The following is a 22529-nucleotide window of genomic DNA, read 5'->3' as shown; positions in this document are numbered from 1 at the left end:
TCACCTAACCTAACCGTATATGTATCATGGAAACCTATTTGAAAAGCATGTAGAGAAATTATAAACTCGCCAAAAATTGACATGGGCATAGCTTTTCGAAATTTAACTACACCCGAGAAAATATAAACTATCCTCTGAAATCAGTGATAGTACCCTGCCATATCCTGAGGTGTACCACTTTCTTACTTAATTTCAGTATATGGTGTACCATTAAAATTAAGAGATCGTTTACTTCGGTCTTAATTTTCAACGAGTTAACAACTGCTATCGGCCACGTTATTTACGCATTTATTGCGGAAAAGTCTTGTCCTCTTTCATTTCGAATATTCTTTTGAGAGCAGCAGTCGACGGGTATTACTAATCAACTCCAATATCGCCTTCAAATGTTGACGAGAGAGCTCGCAAATGCACATAGCGCCAAAACTATACTGTACCAAATACAGTGTCTCTACTGTATTTGACTGTACCGAAGATGATAGATCGCATTTTGTGGCAAACGCTTCAGTTTTGTTATTCAAATAGCGTCACATATCCTAACTTATCTGTACTATATGTATGATGAAAACATACTTCAAGCGGAAGTAGAGAAATTATAACCTTCTCGCTATAAATTTACAGGATAATAGTATTTCCGTAATTTAACGGACGCGAGAAAATATAAACAAACCTCGTAATCAATAACGCACTCTGCCATATCTTGAGGTGTAGGCCTACCTCATTCTTACTTAATTGCGGTTTTTAGCATTAAAATTAAGTGATCGCTTATTCAGTGTTTATCTTTAACGAGTTAACGAAAACATGTTCTCCTCTTTCATTTTCCTCACGGAAGAGCAGTCCACGGTTATTAGTAATTGCCTTCGAATGTCGACGAGAGAGCTAGCTGGTGTGCATAGCGAGAAAACTATATGGTACTGTACCATTACGTTACGTTGCCCTTTCAAGAATTATTAAAGATAAATGTTAGATGGAAATGGGGCGAAGACGCAGAGAAGACATTTGTAGAAATGAAAAAGTTAATGGCAAATAACATCAAGTTGGGCTATCCTGACTATGATAAGGAATTCATCATACAATCAGATGCATCCAATATAGGAGTAGGGGCATGCTTGTACCAAGAGGAAGCAGATAATGAAAAGAAACTAACGTACCTGGCATTCGCAAGTTGCAAATTAAGAAAGCATGAACAACATTATACCACAACAGAACAGGAGCTGTTAGCGATAATATTTGTATTATGGCAATGGTCTAAAATAACAAGTGGATATCCGGTAATCATACATACAGATCATAAAGCATTAACTTTTGGTTTAAAGGCTGAAATGGCAAGCAAACGCGTAACACGGTGGATCCTGTTCACGCAACAGTTTCAATTAAAAATAGAGTACTGCAGGGGCAAGGATAACATCTTAGCTGACGTGTTGAGCAGAAATCCAGAAGAGAAAGAGGAATTAATACATCAGATAGTTGGATGACCGGGATAAAAGTATCTTAGAAAGGCTGCAAACTATAGGTACGTTACAAACAGCAGACATAGAGCTGGATAAAATTATAAATAGGCTGGAAGAACAATCCGAAGAGTCACAATTAGTGCAAACATATGGGTTAATAAATGGAAGGCTGAATAGATATCTAGATAAGAACCAAAATAAAGCATGAATTGTAGTACCACTGCAATTGCAGAGAGAGTTGATATGGCTTACCCACTGAATTACTGGACACGGAGGTATAAAGTGTTGCATACTATCGTGGAAAGATTCACTTGGAAGGGACTTAGAGCAATGATAAAGAAGGTAATCAGGACACGTGACATATGGCAGAGGGCAAAACACCAGATTAGCTAGCCACCAACCGATAGCTATATTGCCATCAAGAGCCAAAGAAATATTTGCAATCGATATATTTGGATCTCTTCCAGTGGCCAAGAAAGGTAGAAAATTTATTGTGGTGACTATGGATATATTTTACAAGTAAATAGTTTTGCAACCTATACAAAGAGCTAACTCAAAACAAGTCTTCCATGGACTTATGAAGAGCGTGATACCAAGAATGGGAACACCAGAAAAAATACTACGTGACCGTGGTACTCAATTTACGTCAGAACAATTTTGTGAGGCCATGGAAAAACTGAATGTAAAACATGTGTTGTGCTCAGCTAGACATCCATCATCTAACCCAGTAGAACGATGTATGAAAGAAATTTAAAAATTTTGCCGAATTTACTGTGGGAAAAATCATTGGAGATGGATCAATGTCATTCTAATAATTGAACAAAGTATGAACACCACTGTACATGAATCTACTGGACAGATCGTGAGTACTTTACATAAAAATGAGTATGCAGATAGACCATGGGACACAGTCCTAGGAAAAATGGAAGAAAATAGACCGAATGCACAAGAATTAAATAGCATGGTACGAAAAAAATTGGAAGAGCAATCCCAAAAGAGGCTTAGAAGAATGAGGAATAAAAAGTTTCACCCTACGTTAAAAGTAAATGACCTAGTGCTGATTAGGAAGTCAACAAATTCTAGTATCACAGGAGAAGTATTCGCAAAGTTCATGCATTTATATGATGGTCCGTATGTTATTAAGAAGGCAATCTGAAACAATGCATACCAGGTTGAGAATATGTCTGGAACATATAAAGGAATCCACAACGCAGCGAACATGAGATTATACTATAGAGAAAATGATGAGCAGTTGCCAAGCAATATGTTGGAGACCTGTAAAAAAGAAAATTCCTCTGGTATCGAATACCAAACGGATAGTGGAAGTGAATCTGCTTAGGCACAGAAAAGAAAGAAAAAGTGAAGAAAGTAAGCTTGAAACAATATTAATCATTTAAAATTTAAAATGTACAAGACGAAGAAGATTATGTAACGTAAAGGTCCATTAGATGTCAGAACGGAAGCACATTGTAAATATATTGCGAGCTATATATTTAAAAGTAACTGGGAGGTGAAATGTACCATTGCGTTACATTCGAGGCGATCGTACGCATGAATAGTAGCGGACAAAATGGTGCGCGGTGGCTTCATGCAGCACAAACATATATGAAGTATCACAGAGGTGCAAAATCTATCTCAGTTAGAAGGCGAAGAATCATAAAAGACCATCAAAAAGGAGTTTCAAGATGGAACAACTATTGTTTCGAAAAATAACTGAAATCATCTAAGTCTTGATACCTGGAGAAAGAAGATCGCTGTTAAAAAAATATAATCCACTTGGAGGCAAGAAGAGGCTGTTATTCAGTGAACAGGAAGAGAAGTGCAAAGTAAAATACAAATATTTACGAAAGATTCGATCATACGTAGTTAAAGACTAAATCAAGTCGTGAAGAATCGAGTACCTTTCAATTTAAGATATTAGAGAGAAGGAACATACAGGCCGTTACAAGAAAAAGTAAACAAACGATTTCCTGCACTATAAGTGATCAATTATAGTCAAGAATATTTGAAATTATAACTAGAGGCAGCAGTCATCCTGAAGAGAAAGACTTATTTAATAAAAATAAGCCAGAATTGAATACAGAGGCGTAGTTTTGAAATATAAGAGAAAACACTAGCATTTATCCATATCTGTTTAAAGGCTTAAAATGATGGAATCAGTTGTTTGTTCAGGCCGTGTAATATCGTTTTCTTCTTTCATGGACTCCCGCAATATCATGAGTGCCGCTTAAACTGATGGGAGGAAGATTGCCCAGGCTACCACGACGAGGACCAATGCTGCCATGCCGAGAAACCAGCCATGACGTGTCCGGAGGTGGAATCTAACTACACAGAGATGGCAAAACACGCGAGCAGAAGCCAGCAGCTGCTGAAGACTAGACAAGATATGAGATAAGCTACCATTATTAAAATATTAGTAGTATTTGTTTAAGTAAATTTAAGTCTGAGAAATATTACCTTTAAATGAATTATATGTGCCAAACTGAGAATGTCAGTGGTAGATCTTAAGCATTTAACCGCAAGTGTGTGCCAATTTAAGTAACAGATATACCCAAACATGTAACCAATAATAGGGTTATATCATCATATTATGTGATGTGTGTATATCAATTTCAACGTACCAATCTACACGGAAAGTTTAGTTAACTATGAACTGGGAGGCATTGAAAAGTATACATGAATTGTAGAGGTTAGTCTAGTCTTGAGGAATCCAAATCGACAGGCATGGCCGGAATTATTAATATGAAGAAGTGGATCGTACTGGAAATACATATTATTACGAAGATTATATCGGCGAGGGAGTATCGAACCATAAACAAAATTATATTTAAAGAAAGCAAAATGAGATTATATATATTCAGAAGGATTATAAGAAGAGATGGATGTGAAATATGTGGCAATGAGAGTATTGAGATGTAATGTTTGTTTCGTTGTAAGGTTATATGAAGGAAGTTGTTGTTACGGATTCTTATTGATAGATATTGGTAATGCGTGATAAATACAATGAAGGTTATAGGGTTAGGTCATGTTGAGATGAACATAGAGCAACAGTCCAGCTGATATGTCGATTTGTGACATATCGTAACAGATTAAGTATAGTTATTGAGTTTCAGATAAATATTGGTGTAGATGTAGGGACATTAAGAATTATCGTCCTACAGAGAGTAAATGTCTCCCAAATAAACGGTGGATTGAGAAATCAAGTCACATTGAACTATTGGCACAGCAGTATATGGAATGAGATTATTCATAATTAATGGTAGGACATATTTAAATGATTGGCACAATTTCTCAGTTAATATCAATGGATTAATTCATGAAAAGCTTTTATTGACCATATATATGGTTTCTACTGTCGTAAAAGAGTTGATATAGGAATTGTCTAGTCAGTATTTCTAATTACAATGATATTTTTGGAGTGTGGTAACAGTTAATAGCCACAAAAAAAGAAAACTTGTTGAATATCTCGTATCTTGTAAATTTAATACAAACTCCCAAATATGAAGAATCCTCCATAACCCAATGAAAATAAAGAAATTGACCTTGACCTTGTAAGAAAATAACCCCAATGACCAATTATCAAATTATATTAGGCATTTTTGGAACATTCGATGGTATTAGTAATGTTACCCACATGGTTAAACTTTAGCTTTTTCGTTGCTTGGACTGCATTATAAGTTAGGAAGGCAAATGATGGATTCAATTAATTCAAAGAGGCATTTATTAACAAATAGTCTGTATATATATGAGATCAGAAGACCCCATTTCAGCTATGTTGACTGCAAGAATCGCTGTACATAAGATGATTAATTATCAAATGTCCATTTTCTTTTCTCTTCAAGAATTATTTCAATTTTATTTTATTTAATTTTATTCAAAGTTAGCATGCTAATAAATCAGTGTAAGGATAATTTCTGAGTTTTATTTTGAAATGTAGGTAAAGATATGTAGATGTGGTGAATGATGAAGTCCACCGGCAGAGTTTATGGGTTGAATATATTATAGAGGATGTATCTTTACTCTTCAACGGAACCTGCGATATTTTTATGTTAAGAGCGAAATTAATATCTTACCCCGAGGAGCTTCCGGGAACTTTTATACGAATGCCTACTTGGACTTGCGCAGGTATAATAGTACCGAAGATGATCCATTGCATGCAGTATAACGACTGGGTGCATAAATATCGGCAACGGAAAAAATCAAGCGCACATAATCGCTCGTAATAACGGATGCATCAATGATAGGGTTCTCGCTGTAACCGAAGGATAATACACAGTTTAATATAGGAATTTTGAAGGGACGGACAAAAGTGATAATGATAACGGGGTTCTCGTTATATGCCGTACTCACTATAGTAGAATTCTACTGTGTTCAATATCATCGTATATGATTATATTATAGAGACCAGAACAGATGTTGCACCTAAGGCCATGGAAGGTTTTGGAATTTCCTATTATTGTTTTGGTCCTAATATAAGACTGCGAATGTTACGTTTTTGTGTTAATATGTTATAAAAATCGCAGTCGTTTTATTTGTGCAGTTACAGCTTAAAAGTTTGTATCATTTGCCATTCGTACTGACTTCTAAAGAGAGTGCACTTTCCAGCTGAGCTCAAGGTCACGAATAACTGTAATTTCTGAAGTTTTGATGATATTTTTTCTCTTTCCAATTTGATTGAGATTAGTGACAGGCAGAATTGAATATAAAGCTTTCGAGAACTTTTGAGAAAAGATACTTACATTCAAAACCATATTCTTGTGTTCAACATAACCTTCAAAAATCGATGTAGGCCTAATTTACGCAGTACATGATTTCCAGAAACTGGCTATGAACAGTACACTGGTGACCAAATTACAATGTAAGATTTTAAAAAGTGTTCTCACCATCATGTTGGATGCATTTGTATCTAATGTTCTTTATTTTATTAGACTAGAGAATTAGAAACTACTTGTGGTCGATTGTTGTTTGGCTGATAAAAATTGCTGAACTGAAAGAAGTTTTCACGGGAAACTGACGAAGTTCCCCCGGTAAAACTAAATGTAAAGTTTCAAGATTTTGAGCTTGCATACCGGTAATTAATGTTTAAAGCCGGTCCCGTGGGGTAACTTGACTGCCTCTCACCCGGAAGGCCAAGGTTCGTTTCCCAGTCAGGTCAGGCATTTTTACTCGGATATAAGGAATGGTTTCAGGTCCACTCAGCCTACGATTGCCTTTAATTAAGGAGCTATAGAATGGTGAGATGGTGACCCCGGTCGAGAGAGCCAGGAATAACGGCCGAGAAAATTCATCACACTGACCACGAGTCACCTCATAATCTGCAGGCCTTCGGGCTGAGCAGCAGATGTTGCTTGGAAGGCGAAGGCCCACTGGGGCTATAGTTTGGTTTGGTTTAGGAGTGTTTGTGAGATTATAATTATACTTAATTCATTTTTGTGATGTTTATTCACATTGTTGATGGTTTATTCACTCCCGGATTTTCCATTTTACCGTGTTGTACTTTTTTTTCCGTGGTCTCTCAAAAAATGGAGAATCGAGGTTTACTGTATATCAACAACTGTATGAAAAAGGTGGAATTAAAACATCTCTTATAACGTGATTAGTCAACGTCAATATGGAATCTGTTATGAAGTTTATTCACATGCAATGTATGGATAAAGATAGAAAAAAAAAGAAAAGAATGATGATTCAAAATGTTGCTAACTTTTCTATATCCAAGCTACAAGTGCCTCTACTTGACTACTGACAAAACCAAAACGGAAAATGGATCCAGTGCTGCATGTAGATCCTGTTTGGATTGGTTAATATAGATCATCGGCATCTGGAATAATATAGTGACTAATGTCAAGGCATGCACAGCTGCAAACTTCAGTGCTTCTTTGTCCTCTCTTGTTTATTTCTCCTAACCCAAATCTGAGAACTAGAGCATGCGACTGATTATGTATAAGAATTTCTGTTCACATATAACAGCAAAGTCTATATCACAGTGTTCCTAATGTCACTACAAGACAGGTTTATATGCCCACAACAGATATAAAAGATGAAAAGGTCGAGGACTGAAAAGAGATGGAAAATATAATCTGGTTCAGGTAACTCATCTGGATCAATTTGATACAGATGCCAGCTGTCAGGAAGGAGTTACTGGACAGGAAGACTTAAAAAAGCATTTGAGAAAGATAAGTTCATATCAAAACATCTGCATCGGACGAGATTAAGAGGAGAAATTCCAATTTGTATGAAAGATCTTAGAACTATGGCAGTGTAAATAAGGATTTAAGGAAAAAAGAAGTTTTCAAGAACAGAGAAGACAGCATTTCAAATTTTAATATACAGTGACTAACTTACTAGGTTTTATTTATTTTATGATTGAAAATTATTCTATTTTTAAAGTTTTTACTAAATTACATAGTAAGTGTAAGTGAACAGTTTAGACACAAAAGAGATATTTTAACAATTTCAAGATTTATGTATAATTTGTTTTGTTGATGACTGTACTGTATGTACAGATATACCGTAAGCTCAGATATACGGCCCTCATGAATGATTACATAAAATATTTTACAAGGAATAAAAACACTCAAAACACCACAATGAGAAATAAAACTAGTTCAATGTTTGAATCGGTCACGATTCAACATCTTCAGATATACCCCCATTGGAACTTTGATCACTGTCACCTTTCCATACATAGTCGTACCCACTACCATCCACAGGATTTGAAATTCCAAATTTTTTGAAACTTTTCCTTAGCAAGTCATTGGAAATGCAATCCCATGCAGTTTTTATCCATTTGCATACAAGTTCTACTTCCAGTTGGTGTCAGAGCGTTATCGCTGGCAGACGCCATCCACTCGGCGTAGAGCTGTTTCAATGTAGCTTTGAAAGGCAAGTTCACACAAACGTAGAGGTCCTGAAATTATTGCCAAATCTGTTTCTCCTTTACTTATGAATTCCTTTACTGAGTATGTAGTACGTCCGCGACAACTGTCAAGCACAAGCAGGCCCTTCCTCTGCAATAAAGCTCCAGGCAACATTGCCAAACATCTCTTCACCTAGTCCTCAATCAGCTCACTGCCCATCCAGCCGGATTATTGGGTTCGAACAAATATACCAGATGGCAAATTTCCATTCGGAAGTGCTTTTCCTTTCAGAACCACATATGGAGGATGTTTGGTTCCATCAGCTAACATGCATAATATTACCGTGCACCGTTACTTTTTGTTACCACCTTTCCTGATAGCAATGCTTTTAGAGCCCTTAATGTGAACCATATTGTCTAGTGGCATTTCGAAATAAATGAGCGTCTGATCAGCAATCCCAATTTGAGAAAGCAAAAAGAAATTTTGCTTCTGCAAACAAATAACGTGGCGATGCAAGGCTGTGAACTATTCTTCATAAGCAATAGGGAGACGACGTGAAATAGATCTACGTGTTCGAATACACAATCCATTTCTTTGAAAAAAGTTTCTTATCCACCCGCGGCTTGCAGTAAAGCCTGCCATTTGAAAATCCTTTGTGATCTCCATTGATTTCAGTTGACAAATTTCAGTTGATACACCATACCCCAATTTGCGTCTTTCAGTCACGTATTTATGAAGCTGTTTTTCAATTTCAGGAAACTGTGCACCCTGCCCTGGGAAAGCACTTTCATTTTAATAACATTTCCTTGTTCCTCCTCCAATTGTGAATACATGGTTCATCAATATCATATTTTCTGCCAGCGGCATGATTTCCGATAGTTTCAGCTTCCGTTATAACTAAGTTTCTCACTCACAGTAAATGACTGCAAACACTTTTTTTGACTGGGCGAGTTGGCCGTGCGGTTAGGAGCACGCAGCTGTGAGCTTGCATCCGGGAGACAGTGGGTATGAATACCACTGTCAGCAGCCCTGAAGATGGTTTTCTGTGGTTTACCATTTTCACACCAGGCAAATGTACCTTAATTAAGGCCACGGACATTTCCTTCCCATTTCTAGGCCTTTCCTATCCCATCGTCGCCATAAGACCAATCTGTGTCGGTGCGACGTAAAGCATACAGCAACACTTTTTTGAATTCATTACTTGTTATCACTGATGCTTCTTCACTCACAACAGAAAGTAATAATCAACTGCCACACCATGTAGTTCCAGTAACAGGGAAGTGAAAGATGGAGTGAGATTTTAGCCACTGCCAAGTCACACGACACAAAACCATTGTTGCCGTGTCTTCGGAACAATGTATTATGGGACCAGGGTAGAAAAGGCTTAAATATGACTCGCACTTGAACTTAAGGAGAAACATATCCATAAAAAAAGTGCGGGAGGATTAAACGGCAATGTTGTTCCAAAGCCCAGACCATCAAAATAAAACTGCTAATAATGAGACAACAGATGAAATCAAAACAGAGAAAGTTCCTTGAGAAAAAGCTGCTAATGCATATTCCATGAAGCAAGTACACTACAGAAAACACTAGACACTCCATATTTTCCTGTACTTAATTGAGAGACGTTGACAATGGTGCTTCTGGTGACCCGACCTTATATATCAATAAGCCTCTTTGCTGTAAATGTCACAGAATATAATTTTACTATTTGATGTGAAATAGGGAAACTTCTGTAACCACCTTTTAACTTATTAAAATCTAACCCATGAGTGCAACTTGTAGGCCATTGTCTACTTTCGATTCATATAATAATTTAAGAATACCGTATTTACGCTAATAAACCTCGTGCTGAATAATACCTGCACTCTAATTTTAGGAAGGTTCATTCCGGAAAAAAAAAAAAAACTAACATCCCTTCCATCGAAAGAGTAACGCAGGCATAAACATACATTTCATATCACACTGCGGGGTCCACGTGATCTTAACACAAATATGAACATGTAAATTTACGGATGTAGCCACTTTGCCTGAACATATTTGAGATGATAAAAATACATTATCACTGTTATAAAGTTTATTTGCCATGAAAATTAATATGTAAGGGAGCAGTTTCCTTCCGTCTGTGGTTACATAAAGCATAACTGTACACCTTTACTTCTCATTGCCGTTAGTTCTAACCATGATGTTGGAAGCACCTTTTTGGTTTACAGCATAATTAAGCAGCATTTCAAAGAAAATTGGTATCTGGTCCGCGATGCCTATTTGTGGAAGTATACAAGTCTTTCCCTGCATAAATTGATTAATTTGTGGAAATTCACAATTTCATCTTCATAATATGTTGGAAGACGCTGAGTGATGGTAGTTTTTCTTAGAAAACTAGAGCCATAACGAATATAAATTCGAAAAAGCCATCCACGACAAGCTTTGAATCCCGTAACACCTAGTTCTTTTGCAATGTGCAGTTTTTCTTTGGCCGTAAAAGACCCGTAGCATGTACCTTTAGTTCCCATCTCGAACAAGTGATTCACTCCAACTGACATGCACAGAGGAATGACACCTAGCCCCATGTAGATTTGTCAACTGTGTTTGGCATAGTCCCATTAGACGGATCTTATAAATCCACAGTTTTTTTCCAAATCCCGCTAGAATTTCAAACTACCATATTTATTGTACGCCATTGACAACTTTCGATTTATATAATAATCTAAGATAAGAATACCATATTTACGCGAATAAACCCCGTGCCGCGGCCTGGAGGGTAAGGGCTGGCTGGCGGCATACCAGACGGGAAGTGATTTTCACCCGCTAACTTAACATTAAAAGCCTCTAGATCTGACGGAAAAACAGCTGAATTGGAAACACTGGGCCTACACACTACACAAGTTTCAAAAAAAAAAAAAAAAAAAATTGTCTTAGGATTTCGCCACAAATGATCTTTGCTCCAATACGGCTGATGATGACCCCTAGATGGGTCGAAACTAGTACCGTATAATTTTGTAATTTTGTGAATATATTGTATTGAAAAGGTGGAAACATTAAAGTTATTATTATTACTTATTCGAAATAGTTCATACATTTACTTCCCTTTAGTTGCCAGGCATTTGTTATCTCCTCACTATTGGCGAACTAATGCCAACATCAAATACTAGGTGAAGTAGGTTGCGAACAGTAATACAAAATAAAACCTGCACCCCAATTTCTTACCCCACAAAGCTTTTAAAAATATGTGGGGATTACTCGTGTAAATATGGCACTTGCTGACAGCTCTATGTTAAACCTAAACTATTACACTCTGTCTTCAATGCCGGACTACTAGGTACGTTGGCAATCAACGTGTTGCGATATCTTGCAAAGTGGCACATATTCTCTAACGTGTATTTGGTAAAAGTCAGCAATTGTATACAGCACAGCAGGTAATCCAGCTAGACTTCCTACACTCCATTTTCCTACAGAATCATAAGGAATGTATGAAACAAGCCAAGAAACTAATGAAGCAAATACAGACAGAATGTGAGAATAAGTATTTCATTTTGTAACTAATGTGTTGTAGTTCTGTTTACCTGGTATGTATTAAAGAATTTTGAGAAATATGTATTGTGATTATGTTAATTAATAAAGTAAAATCGCAGGTGATATGTTCACTTTTAATACATTAGCATTATTTATTCATAACCTGTCTAAGCTATAACGTAGTATACAGTATATAAATAAAGGTAGGACTATTAGGCAATACCGTATGGTTGGTAAGAAGGACATGGGGAAATTCTTAAAAAGCAATTACGACCAATGAAAAATGGTAAATAAAAATGTAAACAGCCTACAGGGTGGGTTAAAAGCAATTGCTGTGGAGTGTGAAAACATATGTACCTTTAAAACTGGTCAGGAATGGTAAGGACCGTATTATTAAAGGGAAATAAAGAGATAAGGAGGAGGTGCAGATTAGAAAGAAATAGGAATGGTTGTGGGAGTAAGGAAAGACTGAAGGAGCTTACAGGAAAATTGAATTTAGCAAAAAATATCAGTTAAGGAAGGAATGACAAACAAAATTTGGCAGCCATATGAATTTCAGATCAGATCAACTATAATATTTTACCCTATCCATCTCCATACCATTAAAATTATGTTCCAAAACCTTCCTGAGGACAGATGAAAATAATAGCTAGTCTCTTGTGAGATGGTGAATCATATTAAAAAAATGTGAGTTATACACAATGAAGCATTTGTTACTTCAGCATCATTCCATGTGAAATCTGCTTTAAACATTGATTTTACACTGAAGGCACAATAATTGTAATGAGGATATTTCAACATTTATTTTGCAATGTTATTTATAACGAGTTACTGACTGTGAACAGAGAACACTGTGTAAGGGCAGAGCACTTTACAAAAAGGTATTACAAGCAACAAAGCTCACCTTCTGGACATCATGTATGTACTATTGACAGTTGTAATTCTGAAGGGTTCATTTGGTTGCCTAGAATTCGCATTAGCTGACATACTCGAACAAAGGCCAAGGCGATACCAGTCTCGTACATAACTCCTCTCAGAGAGTCGTTCCAAGGTTTTTGCATCTGTAGGAACAGGAGGAACTAAGCCTGGACCAGGTAATTCAAACTCATCCGTTACTGGAAAGGAATCATTGCAGATTACACAAATGATAAGACATGCGTATACTTCAGTATCCTATGCAAGGACAGACAACTTATCACGATTCAAAAAACATTATTACAGAAATTTCTTGTAACATACAATTTTTTTTCTCAAATATAGAAACTAGGTCGATGGAAATTCCCTTATACAAGAGAAGAACAAATTGTAATGGATGTACAAATCTAAAAGTGGGAAATATTTTGATTAAATATGAAAAGTGTATCCTGGAAGGAAAAAATACAATTTTGAAATGGAAAATTAAAGAACCAGCTTCAATAAAGATGATATTCAATAGACTGTGATAATTAAATAATTCTAATTCAAGCAAACTAATAGATGAGATAGAAGATGATGAGTACAAACATATCATTAGAATTTTTATGACCAAAACAACATATCAGAACGAAGCTTCATAATGACATACACTTTTTTTTTCTTTCTGTTTTTACAATTTGCTTTACGTCGCACTGACATAGATAGTCTTATGGTGACAATGGGATAGGAAAGGCCTAGGAGTGGGAAGCAAGCGACTATGGCCTTATTTAAGGTGCAGCCCCACCATTTGCCAGGTGTGAAAATGGGAAACCATGGAAAACCATCTTCATGGCTGCCAGCAGTGGGGTTCGAACCCACTATCTCCCAGAGGCAAGCTCACAGCTGCGCTCCCCTAACCGCATGGTCAACGCGCCCAGTGATTCTGAAGAAGAGCAGCTACTTTCTTTCAAAACGGTACAGGAAAGGCTTTCTTTGCCCAAGGATGAATTGAATTTATTGATAATTTACACGCATAATTTTCGCACCTTGCTGTGGTGGGGAGGCTTGCGTGTCCCAATGAAGCAGATAGCCGAGCCGCAGGTGCAACCATATCATATGGGTATCTGTTGAGAGACCAGACTAAAGAAAGGTTCATCGAAAGGGGGGTAGCAGCCTTTCGGAAGTTGCAAGGGCGGCAGTCTGGATGATTGACTGATATGGCCTTGTAATAATAATCAACATGGCTTAGCTGTATTGATACTGCTACACGGCTGAAAGCAACGGGAAATTACAGCCGTAACTAACTCCCGAGGATATGCAGCTCTCTCTATATGAATTATGTACTGATGAAGGCTTCCTCCCCGGTAAAGTATTCCGGAGGTAAACTAGTCCCCCATTCGTATCTCCGGGTGGGGACTACACGAGAGGGGGGGATCATCAGGAAGATGAATACTGACATTCTCCCAGTCGGAGCATGGAATGTTAGAAGTTTGAATCGTTGTGGTAGATTAGAGTATCTGAAAAGGAGATGGATAGACTAAAGTTAGATGTAGTTGGTATAAGTGAAGTACATTGGCAGGAAGAACAGGATTTTTGGTCAGGCGACTACCGAATTATTAACACAAAATCTAACAGAGGAAATGCAGGAGTTGGTTTAATAATGAATAAGAAAATGGGGCAGTGGGTAAGCTACTACAACCAGCATAGTGAAAGAATTATTGTCGTCAAGATAGACACCAAACCAATGCCCACCACAATAGTGCAGGTTTATATGCCTACTAGCTCAGCGGATGATGAGAAAATCAAAAGAACATATGAAGAGATAGAAGATTTAATACAATATCTAAAGGTGACTAGAATCTAATTGTGATGGAAGACTGGAATGCAGTGGTAGGCCAAGGAAGAGAAGGTAATACAGTAGGATAATTCGGATTGGGACAAAGGAACGAAAGAGGAAGTCAGCTGGTTGAATTCTGCACTGATCATAATTTAGTCCTTGCCAATACCTGGTTCTAACACCACAAACGACGGCATTATACATGGACGAGACCTGGAGACACTGGAAGGTATCAAATAGACTTCATTATGATTGGGCAGATTCAGAAACCAGGTGTTGGATTGCAAAACCTTCCCGGGAGCAGACGTGGACTCTGACCACAACTTGTTGGTCATGAAATGCCATCTGAAGCTGAAGAAATTGAAGAAAGGAAAGAATGCAAAAAGATGGGATCTAGACAAGTTGAAAGAAAAGAGTGTGAGGAATTGTTTCAAGGAACATGTTGCAAAAGGCTGAAGGAAACACAATAGAGAAAGAGTGGATAGTCATGAAAAATGAAGTCAACAGGGCTGCTGAAGAAATGTTAGGAAGGAAGAAAAGATCAATTAAGAATCAGTGGACAACTCAGGAGATACTAGACCTGACTGATGAACGACGAAAATACAAGAATGCTAGAAATGAAGAGGGCAGAAAAGAATATAGGCAATTAAAGAATGAAGTGGATAGAAAGTGCAAGGTAGCTAAGGAAGACTGGCTGAAGGAGAAGTGCAAGGATGTCGAAGGTTGTATGGTCCTACGAAAGGTAGATGCTGCATGCAGGAAAATCAAGGAAACCTTTGGAGAAAGGAAATCTAGGTGTATGAATATTAAGAGCTCAGATGGAAAGCCACTTCTAGGGAAAGAAGACAAAGCAGAAAGATGGCAGGAACATATCCAACAGTTGTATCAAGGTGAAGATGTAGATAATTTGGTTCTGGAACAAGAAGAGGCTGTTGATGCTGATAAAATGGGAGACCCAATTTTGAGGTCAGAGTTTGTCAGAGCTTTGAGAGATCTAAATAGGCACAAGGCACCTCGAATTGATGATATTCCCTCTGAATTACAGACTGCCTTAGGAGAAACCAGCATGGCAAGGTTATTCCATTTAGTGTGTAAGATGTATGAGACAGGAGAACTCCCATCCAATTTTCGGCAGAATGTTGTTATACCTATTCCCAAGAAAGCCCGTGGTGACAGGTGTGAAAACTATCGCACCATTAGTTTAGTATCACATGCCTGCAAAATGTTATCATGTATTGTTTACAGAAGAATGGAAAAACAAGTTGAAGCTGAGTTGGGAGAAGATCAATTTGGCTTAAGGAGAAATGTAGGAACACGTGAAGCCATCTTGACTTTACGTCTGATCTTAGAGGATCGAATCAAGAAGGACAAGCCCACTTACATGGCATTTGTAGATCTAGAAAAGGCATTCAATAATGTTGATTGGACCAAGCTATTTAGGATTCTGAAGGTGATTGGAAGCAGATATCGAGAACGAAGAATTCTCTACAATCTGTCTACTGTTTGTCTGCAGTAATAAGAATCGAGGGCTTTGAAAAAGCAGCAGCAATCCAGAAAGGAGTGAGGCATGGCTGCAGTTTGTCCCCCCTCCCTTTCAATGTTTACATAGAACAGGAAGTAAAGGAAATCAAAGAATAATTTGGAAAGGGAATCACAATCCAAGGAGAGGAAATCAAAACCTTGAGATTTGCCGATGATATTGTTATTTTATCTGAGACTGCAGAAGATCTAGAGAAGCTGCTGAATGGTATGGGCGAAGTCTTGGGTAAGGAGTACAAGATGAAAATAAATAAGTCCAAAACAAAAGTAATGGAGTGCAGTCCAACGAAGGCAGGTGATGCAGGAAATATTAAATTAGGAAATGAAGTCTTAATGGAAGTAGATGAATATTGTTACTTGGGTAGTAAAATAACTAACGATGGCAGAAGTAAGGAGGACATAAAATGCAGATTAGCACAAGCAAGGAAGAGCTTTCTTAAGAAAAGAAATTAGCTCACTTCAAACATTGATATAGGAATTAGAAAGATGTTTTTGAAGACTTTCGTGTGGAGCATGGCATTGTATAGAAGTGAAACATGGACGGTAACTAGCACAGAAAGAAAGAGAATAGAAGCTTTTGAAATGTGGTGTTACAGAAGAATGCTGAAGGTGAGATGGATAGATCGAATCACAAATGAAGAGATACTGAATCGAATTGGCGAGAGGAGATTGATTTGGCTAAATTTGACGAGGAAAAGGAATAGAATGATAGGACACATCTTAAGATCCCCAGGACTTATTCATTTGGTTTTTGATGGAAGTGTGGTGATAAGAACGGTAGGGGCAGACCAAGGTATGAATATGACAAGCAGATTAGAGCAGATGTAGGATGCAGTAGTTACGTAGAAATGAAATGGTTAGCACAGGATAGGGTGGCATGCAGAGCTGCATCAAACCAGTCTATGGACTGATGACTCAAACATCAACAAGCAAAAATTCAAGCCTATTTATTATTTTCAGACTACAAGACTACACTTTTATTCTCCGTCCCGTGGAGTAGGGAAAATAATAGTAATCCACCAGCTGTAATAATCACATAACCACATTTCAGTAGAATTGTAGTGAAGATAAGGTATAATATATTAGATAGTATCTTGCCAGTTATATTCGTGTTTTTCTTCGTGTACGGCAATCCTTTCGAAACTTAAGCATTTAACCAAACACAGTGTAGTGTAGTGTAGTGTAGTGTAGTGTAGATACATTGTAGTATAGATACAGTACAATTTAGATAGTGCCGTATCTTGCCTGCTATATTCATTGTTATCTTTCGTGTGTATCTATTAGACCGTAATACTAATAATAATTTGTCTAAGCATTTAGCTTCGTTGGTAATCTTTGAGTACAGTAGTTCTTGCAAATTTAATTTCTGTTGTGCTTAGTAGTGACATACGGTACGGTACTGGTATCGTAATTAGGATACGTCTGAAAGTAGTTTAAAAATTACTGTAGTGTACTGTACAGTAGTATACGAGTAATATCCTATTAGAATTTAGTGTGCTTATTTTATTATTGAAAAATATTTGTGTAGTACTGGTGTAGTAGAGGTATCCGTAGAAACTCTTACTAAAATACTGCTCTTGTAATTAGGATAGGCTTAATTGCAGTTTGGAATTGTGTAGTTCTTGTGTATTACTTTCGATATTCAGTAATTAACAGCAGTTTTTATCCTGTTAGGGGTTGTAGGATTTTAAAAAAAATAGAGCACGACTAAGTAGTATTGTAGTGTAGTCGTATATTAATTGCCTTATTCTTGTGTACTATCCCAGACAATATATTCCTCCGTTCATTTATTTTTTGCAAATAAGTTATTTTATTTTTAATTTAATTTTTTCCCCCTGTAAAGAATGGCTAAGGAGCGCGAGTGTACTTACTGTGGGTGTGGTGAGGCATTGAGGGGTATGAGGGAGGAGTTGGCAAGTTTGAGAGAGATAATTAGGATTCTCACAGAAGACAGGAAGGAAGATAGGACTCCCTCAAACAATGTACAGGTTACAGTAGGTGTACAAGAGGGAAGGGAAGGAAAGGGAGGAGTTGTAGAAGACAGGTGTTCTAATGTTCTAAGGGGAAGGAGATTGCAGGCTAAGGGCTCTATTCAGGATCAGAATTCAGAACAGGTGTCTGTGCGAAATCGGTACGAGCCACTCCAGGTAGAACAACAGAGGGAAGATGAGGGACAGGGAACTGTTGCTGAGATGCATGGAAGTAGGAGGAAGGGAAAAGGTAGGAGAGGGAAATGTAGAGTAGAGGATAGGAAAAGACAGGTGGAACAGGGTCATGGGAAGTAGAAAAGGGAGGAGGAAGTAGCTTCTGCAGCTATCAGGAAAGATAGGGCTGACCAGGAGGGGAGGGGATCAAATGAGGTGGGTAGGGTTGAGGCTCTGGTCATGGGGGATTCCATCGTTAGACACGTGGGGAAAGTGTGTGGAGGAAAGGGAACCAGGGTAGAATGTTATCCAGGAATTAGGTTGAAGCAGATGTTGAGGAAAGCAGAAGAGAGGGAGGAGGGGAAGGAGAAGGTGGTAGTGTTTCATGTTGGTACCAACAACGTAAGGCAAGCTGATATAAGTACCAACATAGTTGGAGATGTGTGGGATCTGATAAATGCAGCACGGGTGAAATTTAAGAAAGCGGAGATTGTCATTAGTGGAATACTGTGTAGAAGGGATACTGACTGGAGGGTGATTGGGGATTTAAATGAGACTATGGAGTGGGGATGTGGGAAACTGGGAGTGAAATTTCTAGATCCAAATGGGTGGGTAGGAGATAGGGATCTGCGCTCGGATGGCCATCATTTAAACCGCAGTGGTACGTATAAGTTAGGAAATTTGTTTGGAAGGGTAATAGAAAGGTACATTCAGGGAAACGGGATGGCCTAGGGAGCGGTGATAAGGGAACAGGGAACTGGAAATCAAGTAGGGATGACATAAAATTGTTAGTGTTGAACTGTAGAAGTATTGTAAAGAAAGGAATAGAATTAAGTAATTTAATAGATATATATTTACCAGATATTGTAATAGGAGTTGAATCATGGCTGAGAAATGATATAATGGATGCAGAAATTTTCTCACAGCATTGGAGTGTGTATCGTAGAGATAGGATAGGAATGGTGGGAGGGGGAGTGTTCATTCTGGTGAAAGAAGAATTTGTAAGCTACGAAAAAGTTAAAGATGCGACGCATGAAATTCTACGTGTAAGGCTCATTTCTAAAGATAATAGGCAACTTGATATATTTGGCGTGTACAGATCGGGAAAGGGTAGCAATGATGCAGATTCGGAATTATTTGATAGGATAGTCAGCTATGTGGGAAACGACGTGGAAAGAAATGTGATTGTAGCGGGAGATCTGAATTTGCCAGATGTAAATTGGGAAGGAAATGCAAACGACAGGAAGCATGACCAACAAATGGCAAATAAGTTAATATGGGAAGGACAGCTGATTCAGAAAGTGATGGAACCAACCAGAGGGAAAAATATCCTGGATGTCGTGCTGATAAAACCAGATGAGCTCTATAGGGAAACTGAAGTAATAGATGGTATTAGTGATCATGAAGCTGTTTTTGTGGTAGTTAAAAATAAATGAGATAGAAAGGAAGGTCTTAAAAGTAGGACTGTTAGGCAGTACCAAATGGCTGATAAAGCAGGCATGAGGCAGTTTCTAAAAAGTAATTATGATCGGTGGAAAAAGGTAAATAAAAATGTAAACAGACTCTGGGATGGGTTTAAAGAAATTGTTGAGGAATGCGAAAACAGGTTTGTTCCTTTAAGGGTGATAAGGAATGGTAAAGACCCACCTTATTATAATAGAGAAATAAAGAGACTAAGAAGGAGGTGCAGACTGGAAAGAAATAGAGTTAGAAATGGCTGTGGAAGTAAGGAGAAATTGAAGGAACTTACTAGAAAATTGAATCTAGCAAAGAAGGCAGCTAAGGATAAGATGATGGCAAGCATAATTGGCAGTCATACAAATTTTAGTGAAAAATGGAAGGGTATGTATAGGTATTTTAAGGCAGAAACAGGTTCCAAGAAGGACATTCCAGGAATAATTAATGAACAAGGGGAGTGTGTATGTGAGGATCTTCAAAAGGCAGAAGTATTCAGTTAGCAGTATGTAAAGATTGTTGGTTACAAGGATAATGTCCAGGTAGAGGAGGAGACTAAGGCCAAAGAAGTAATAAAATTTACATATGACAACAATGACATTTACAATAAGATACAAAAGTTGAAAACTAGAAAAGCGGCTGGAATTGATCAGATTTCTGGGGATATACTAAAGACAATGGGTTGGGATATAGTACCATATCTGAAGTACTTATTTGATTATTGTTTGGTCAGAGGAGCTATACCAGATGAATGGAGAGTTGCTATAGTAGCCCCTGTGTATAAAGGAAAGGGTGATAGACATAAAGCTGAAAATTACAGGCCAGTAAGTTTGACATGCATTGTATGTAAGCTTTGGGAATGAATTCTTTCTGATTATATTAGACATGTTTGCGAAATTAATAACTGGTTCGATAGAAGGCAATTCGGTTTTAGGAAAGGTTATTCCACTGAAGCTCAACTTGTAGGATTCCAGCAAGATATAGCAGTTATCTTGGATTCTGGAGGTCAAATGGACTGTATCACGATTGACCTGTCTAAAGCATTTGATAGGGTAGATCATGGGTGACTACTGGCAAAAATGAGTGCAATTGGACTAGACAAAAGAGTGACTGAATGGGTTGCTATATTTCTAGAAAATAGATCTCAGAGAGTTAGAGTAGGTGAAGCTTTGTCTGACCCTGTAATAATTGAGAGGGGAGTTCCTTAGGGCAGTGTTATCGGACCTTTATGTTTTCTTATATATATAAATGATATGAGTAAAGGAGTGGAATCGGAGGCAAGGTTTTTTGCGGATGATGTTATTCTCTATAGAGTGATAAATAAGTTACAAGATTGTGAGCAACTGCAATGTGACCTCGAAAATGTTGTGAGATGGACAGCAGTAAATGGTATGTTGATAAACGGGGTTAAAAGTCAGGTTGTGAGTTTCACAATTAGGAAAATCCTCTCAATTTTAATTTCTGCGTTGATGGGGTGAAAGTTCCTGTTGGGGATCATTGTAAGTATCTAGGTGTTAATATAAGGAAAGATCTTCATTGGGGTAATCACATAAATGAGATTGTAAATAAAGGGTACCGATCTCTGCACATGGTTATGAGGGTGTTTAGAGGTTGTACTAAGGATGTAAAGGAGAGTGCATATAAGTCTCTGGTAAGACCCCAACTAGAGTATGGTTCCAGTGTATGGGACCCTCACCAGGTTTACCTGATTCAAGACCTGGAAAAAATCCAAAGAAAAGCAGCTCGATTTGTTCTGAGTGATTTCCGACAAAAGAGTAGCGTTACAAAAATGTTGCAATGTTTGGGTTGGGAAGAACTGAGAGAAAGAAGAAGAGCTGCTCGACTAAGTGGTATGTATTACAAGTTGTCCATTTCATGACCGTATCGATGTTTAATCAAGAAGTAAGTATAAATAACCACCTAATCGATACTTTATTAATGTAGATGTTCGTAATGTTTCCTGCTTGGTTAGCATTCGTATTACAAGTTGTCCATTTCATGACCGTATCGATGTTTAATCAAGAAGTATAAATAACCACCTAATCGATACTTTATTAATAAAGTATGACAACTTATTAATAAAGTATCGATTAGGTGGTTATTTATACTTACTTCTTAAGTGGTATGTTCCGAGCTGTCAGCGGAGAGATGGCGTGGAATGACATTAGTACACGAATAAGTTTAAATGGCGTTTATAAAAGTAGGAAAGATTACAATATGAAGATAAAGTTGGAATTCAACAGGACAAACTGAGGCAAATATTCATTTATAGGAAGGGGAGTTAGGGATTGGAATAACTTACCAAGGGAGATGTTCAATAAATTTCCAATTTCTTTGAAATAATTTAGGAAAAGGCTAGGAAAGCAACAGATAGGGAATCTGCCACCTGGGCGACTGCCCTAAATGCAGATCAGTATTGATTGATTGATTGATTGATTGATTTGATAAAAAAAATTGAAGCTAAGAGAGTAAAACAATTTTCTATGAAATGTACATATTTCTGATCTTTAGACAAAAGAATGTGTGATCTCAGCCCCTTGTGTACTCCTCCAGGAAGATAGATGTTAAGGACTGCTTTAGTTGAGTATAGTTAGTGTTATTTGCAAAAGGGTAAGGATTAAGAATATTAAAGATACATGAAGCAGTGCAAACCAAGGATTTGTGAAATTTAATGGTACGACGGAAGGGGACTTGAAGGGTAGTTTTTGTACACCTAATATCTATGTTATATACCGACTCAATAAGTTTAAATGCATTATAAAGGTAGGATGGGGTCTTCAGTGTGAGGATTTTGTGCAAAGCAACAGCTACTGATATTTGCCGATGTTCATGGATCAACCAT

At 37.5% G+C, this 22529-nt stretch overlaps 1 protein-coding gene across 1 annotated transcript in view; it reads right to left on the bottom strand.

Annotated features, from left to right (window-relative positions):
* Sbf (SET domain binding factor) overlaps positions 1 to 22529 on the bottom strand; it is an 851001-nt gene that overhangs the window by 412436 nt on the left and 416036 nt on the right. The window contains exon 21 of the mRNA XM_067143032.2: positions 12723 to 12933. Coding sequence (XP_066999133.1) covers positions 12723 to 12933 — 211 coding nt within the window. The remainder of the gene's footprint in view (positions 1 to 12722; positions 12934 to 22529) is intronic.

Source organism: Anabrus simplex, chromosome 3 (genome assembly GCF_040414725.1).
Source record: "Anabrus simplex isolate iqAnaSimp1 chromosome 3, ASM4041472v1, whole genome shotgun sequence".
NCBI lineage: Eukaryota > Metazoa > Arthropoda > Insecta > Orthoptera > Tettigoniidae > Anabrus > Anabrus simplex.
The sequence above is the reverse complement of the archived record's forward strand: the minus strand, read 5'-3'. Positions and strand labels throughout refer to the sequence as shown.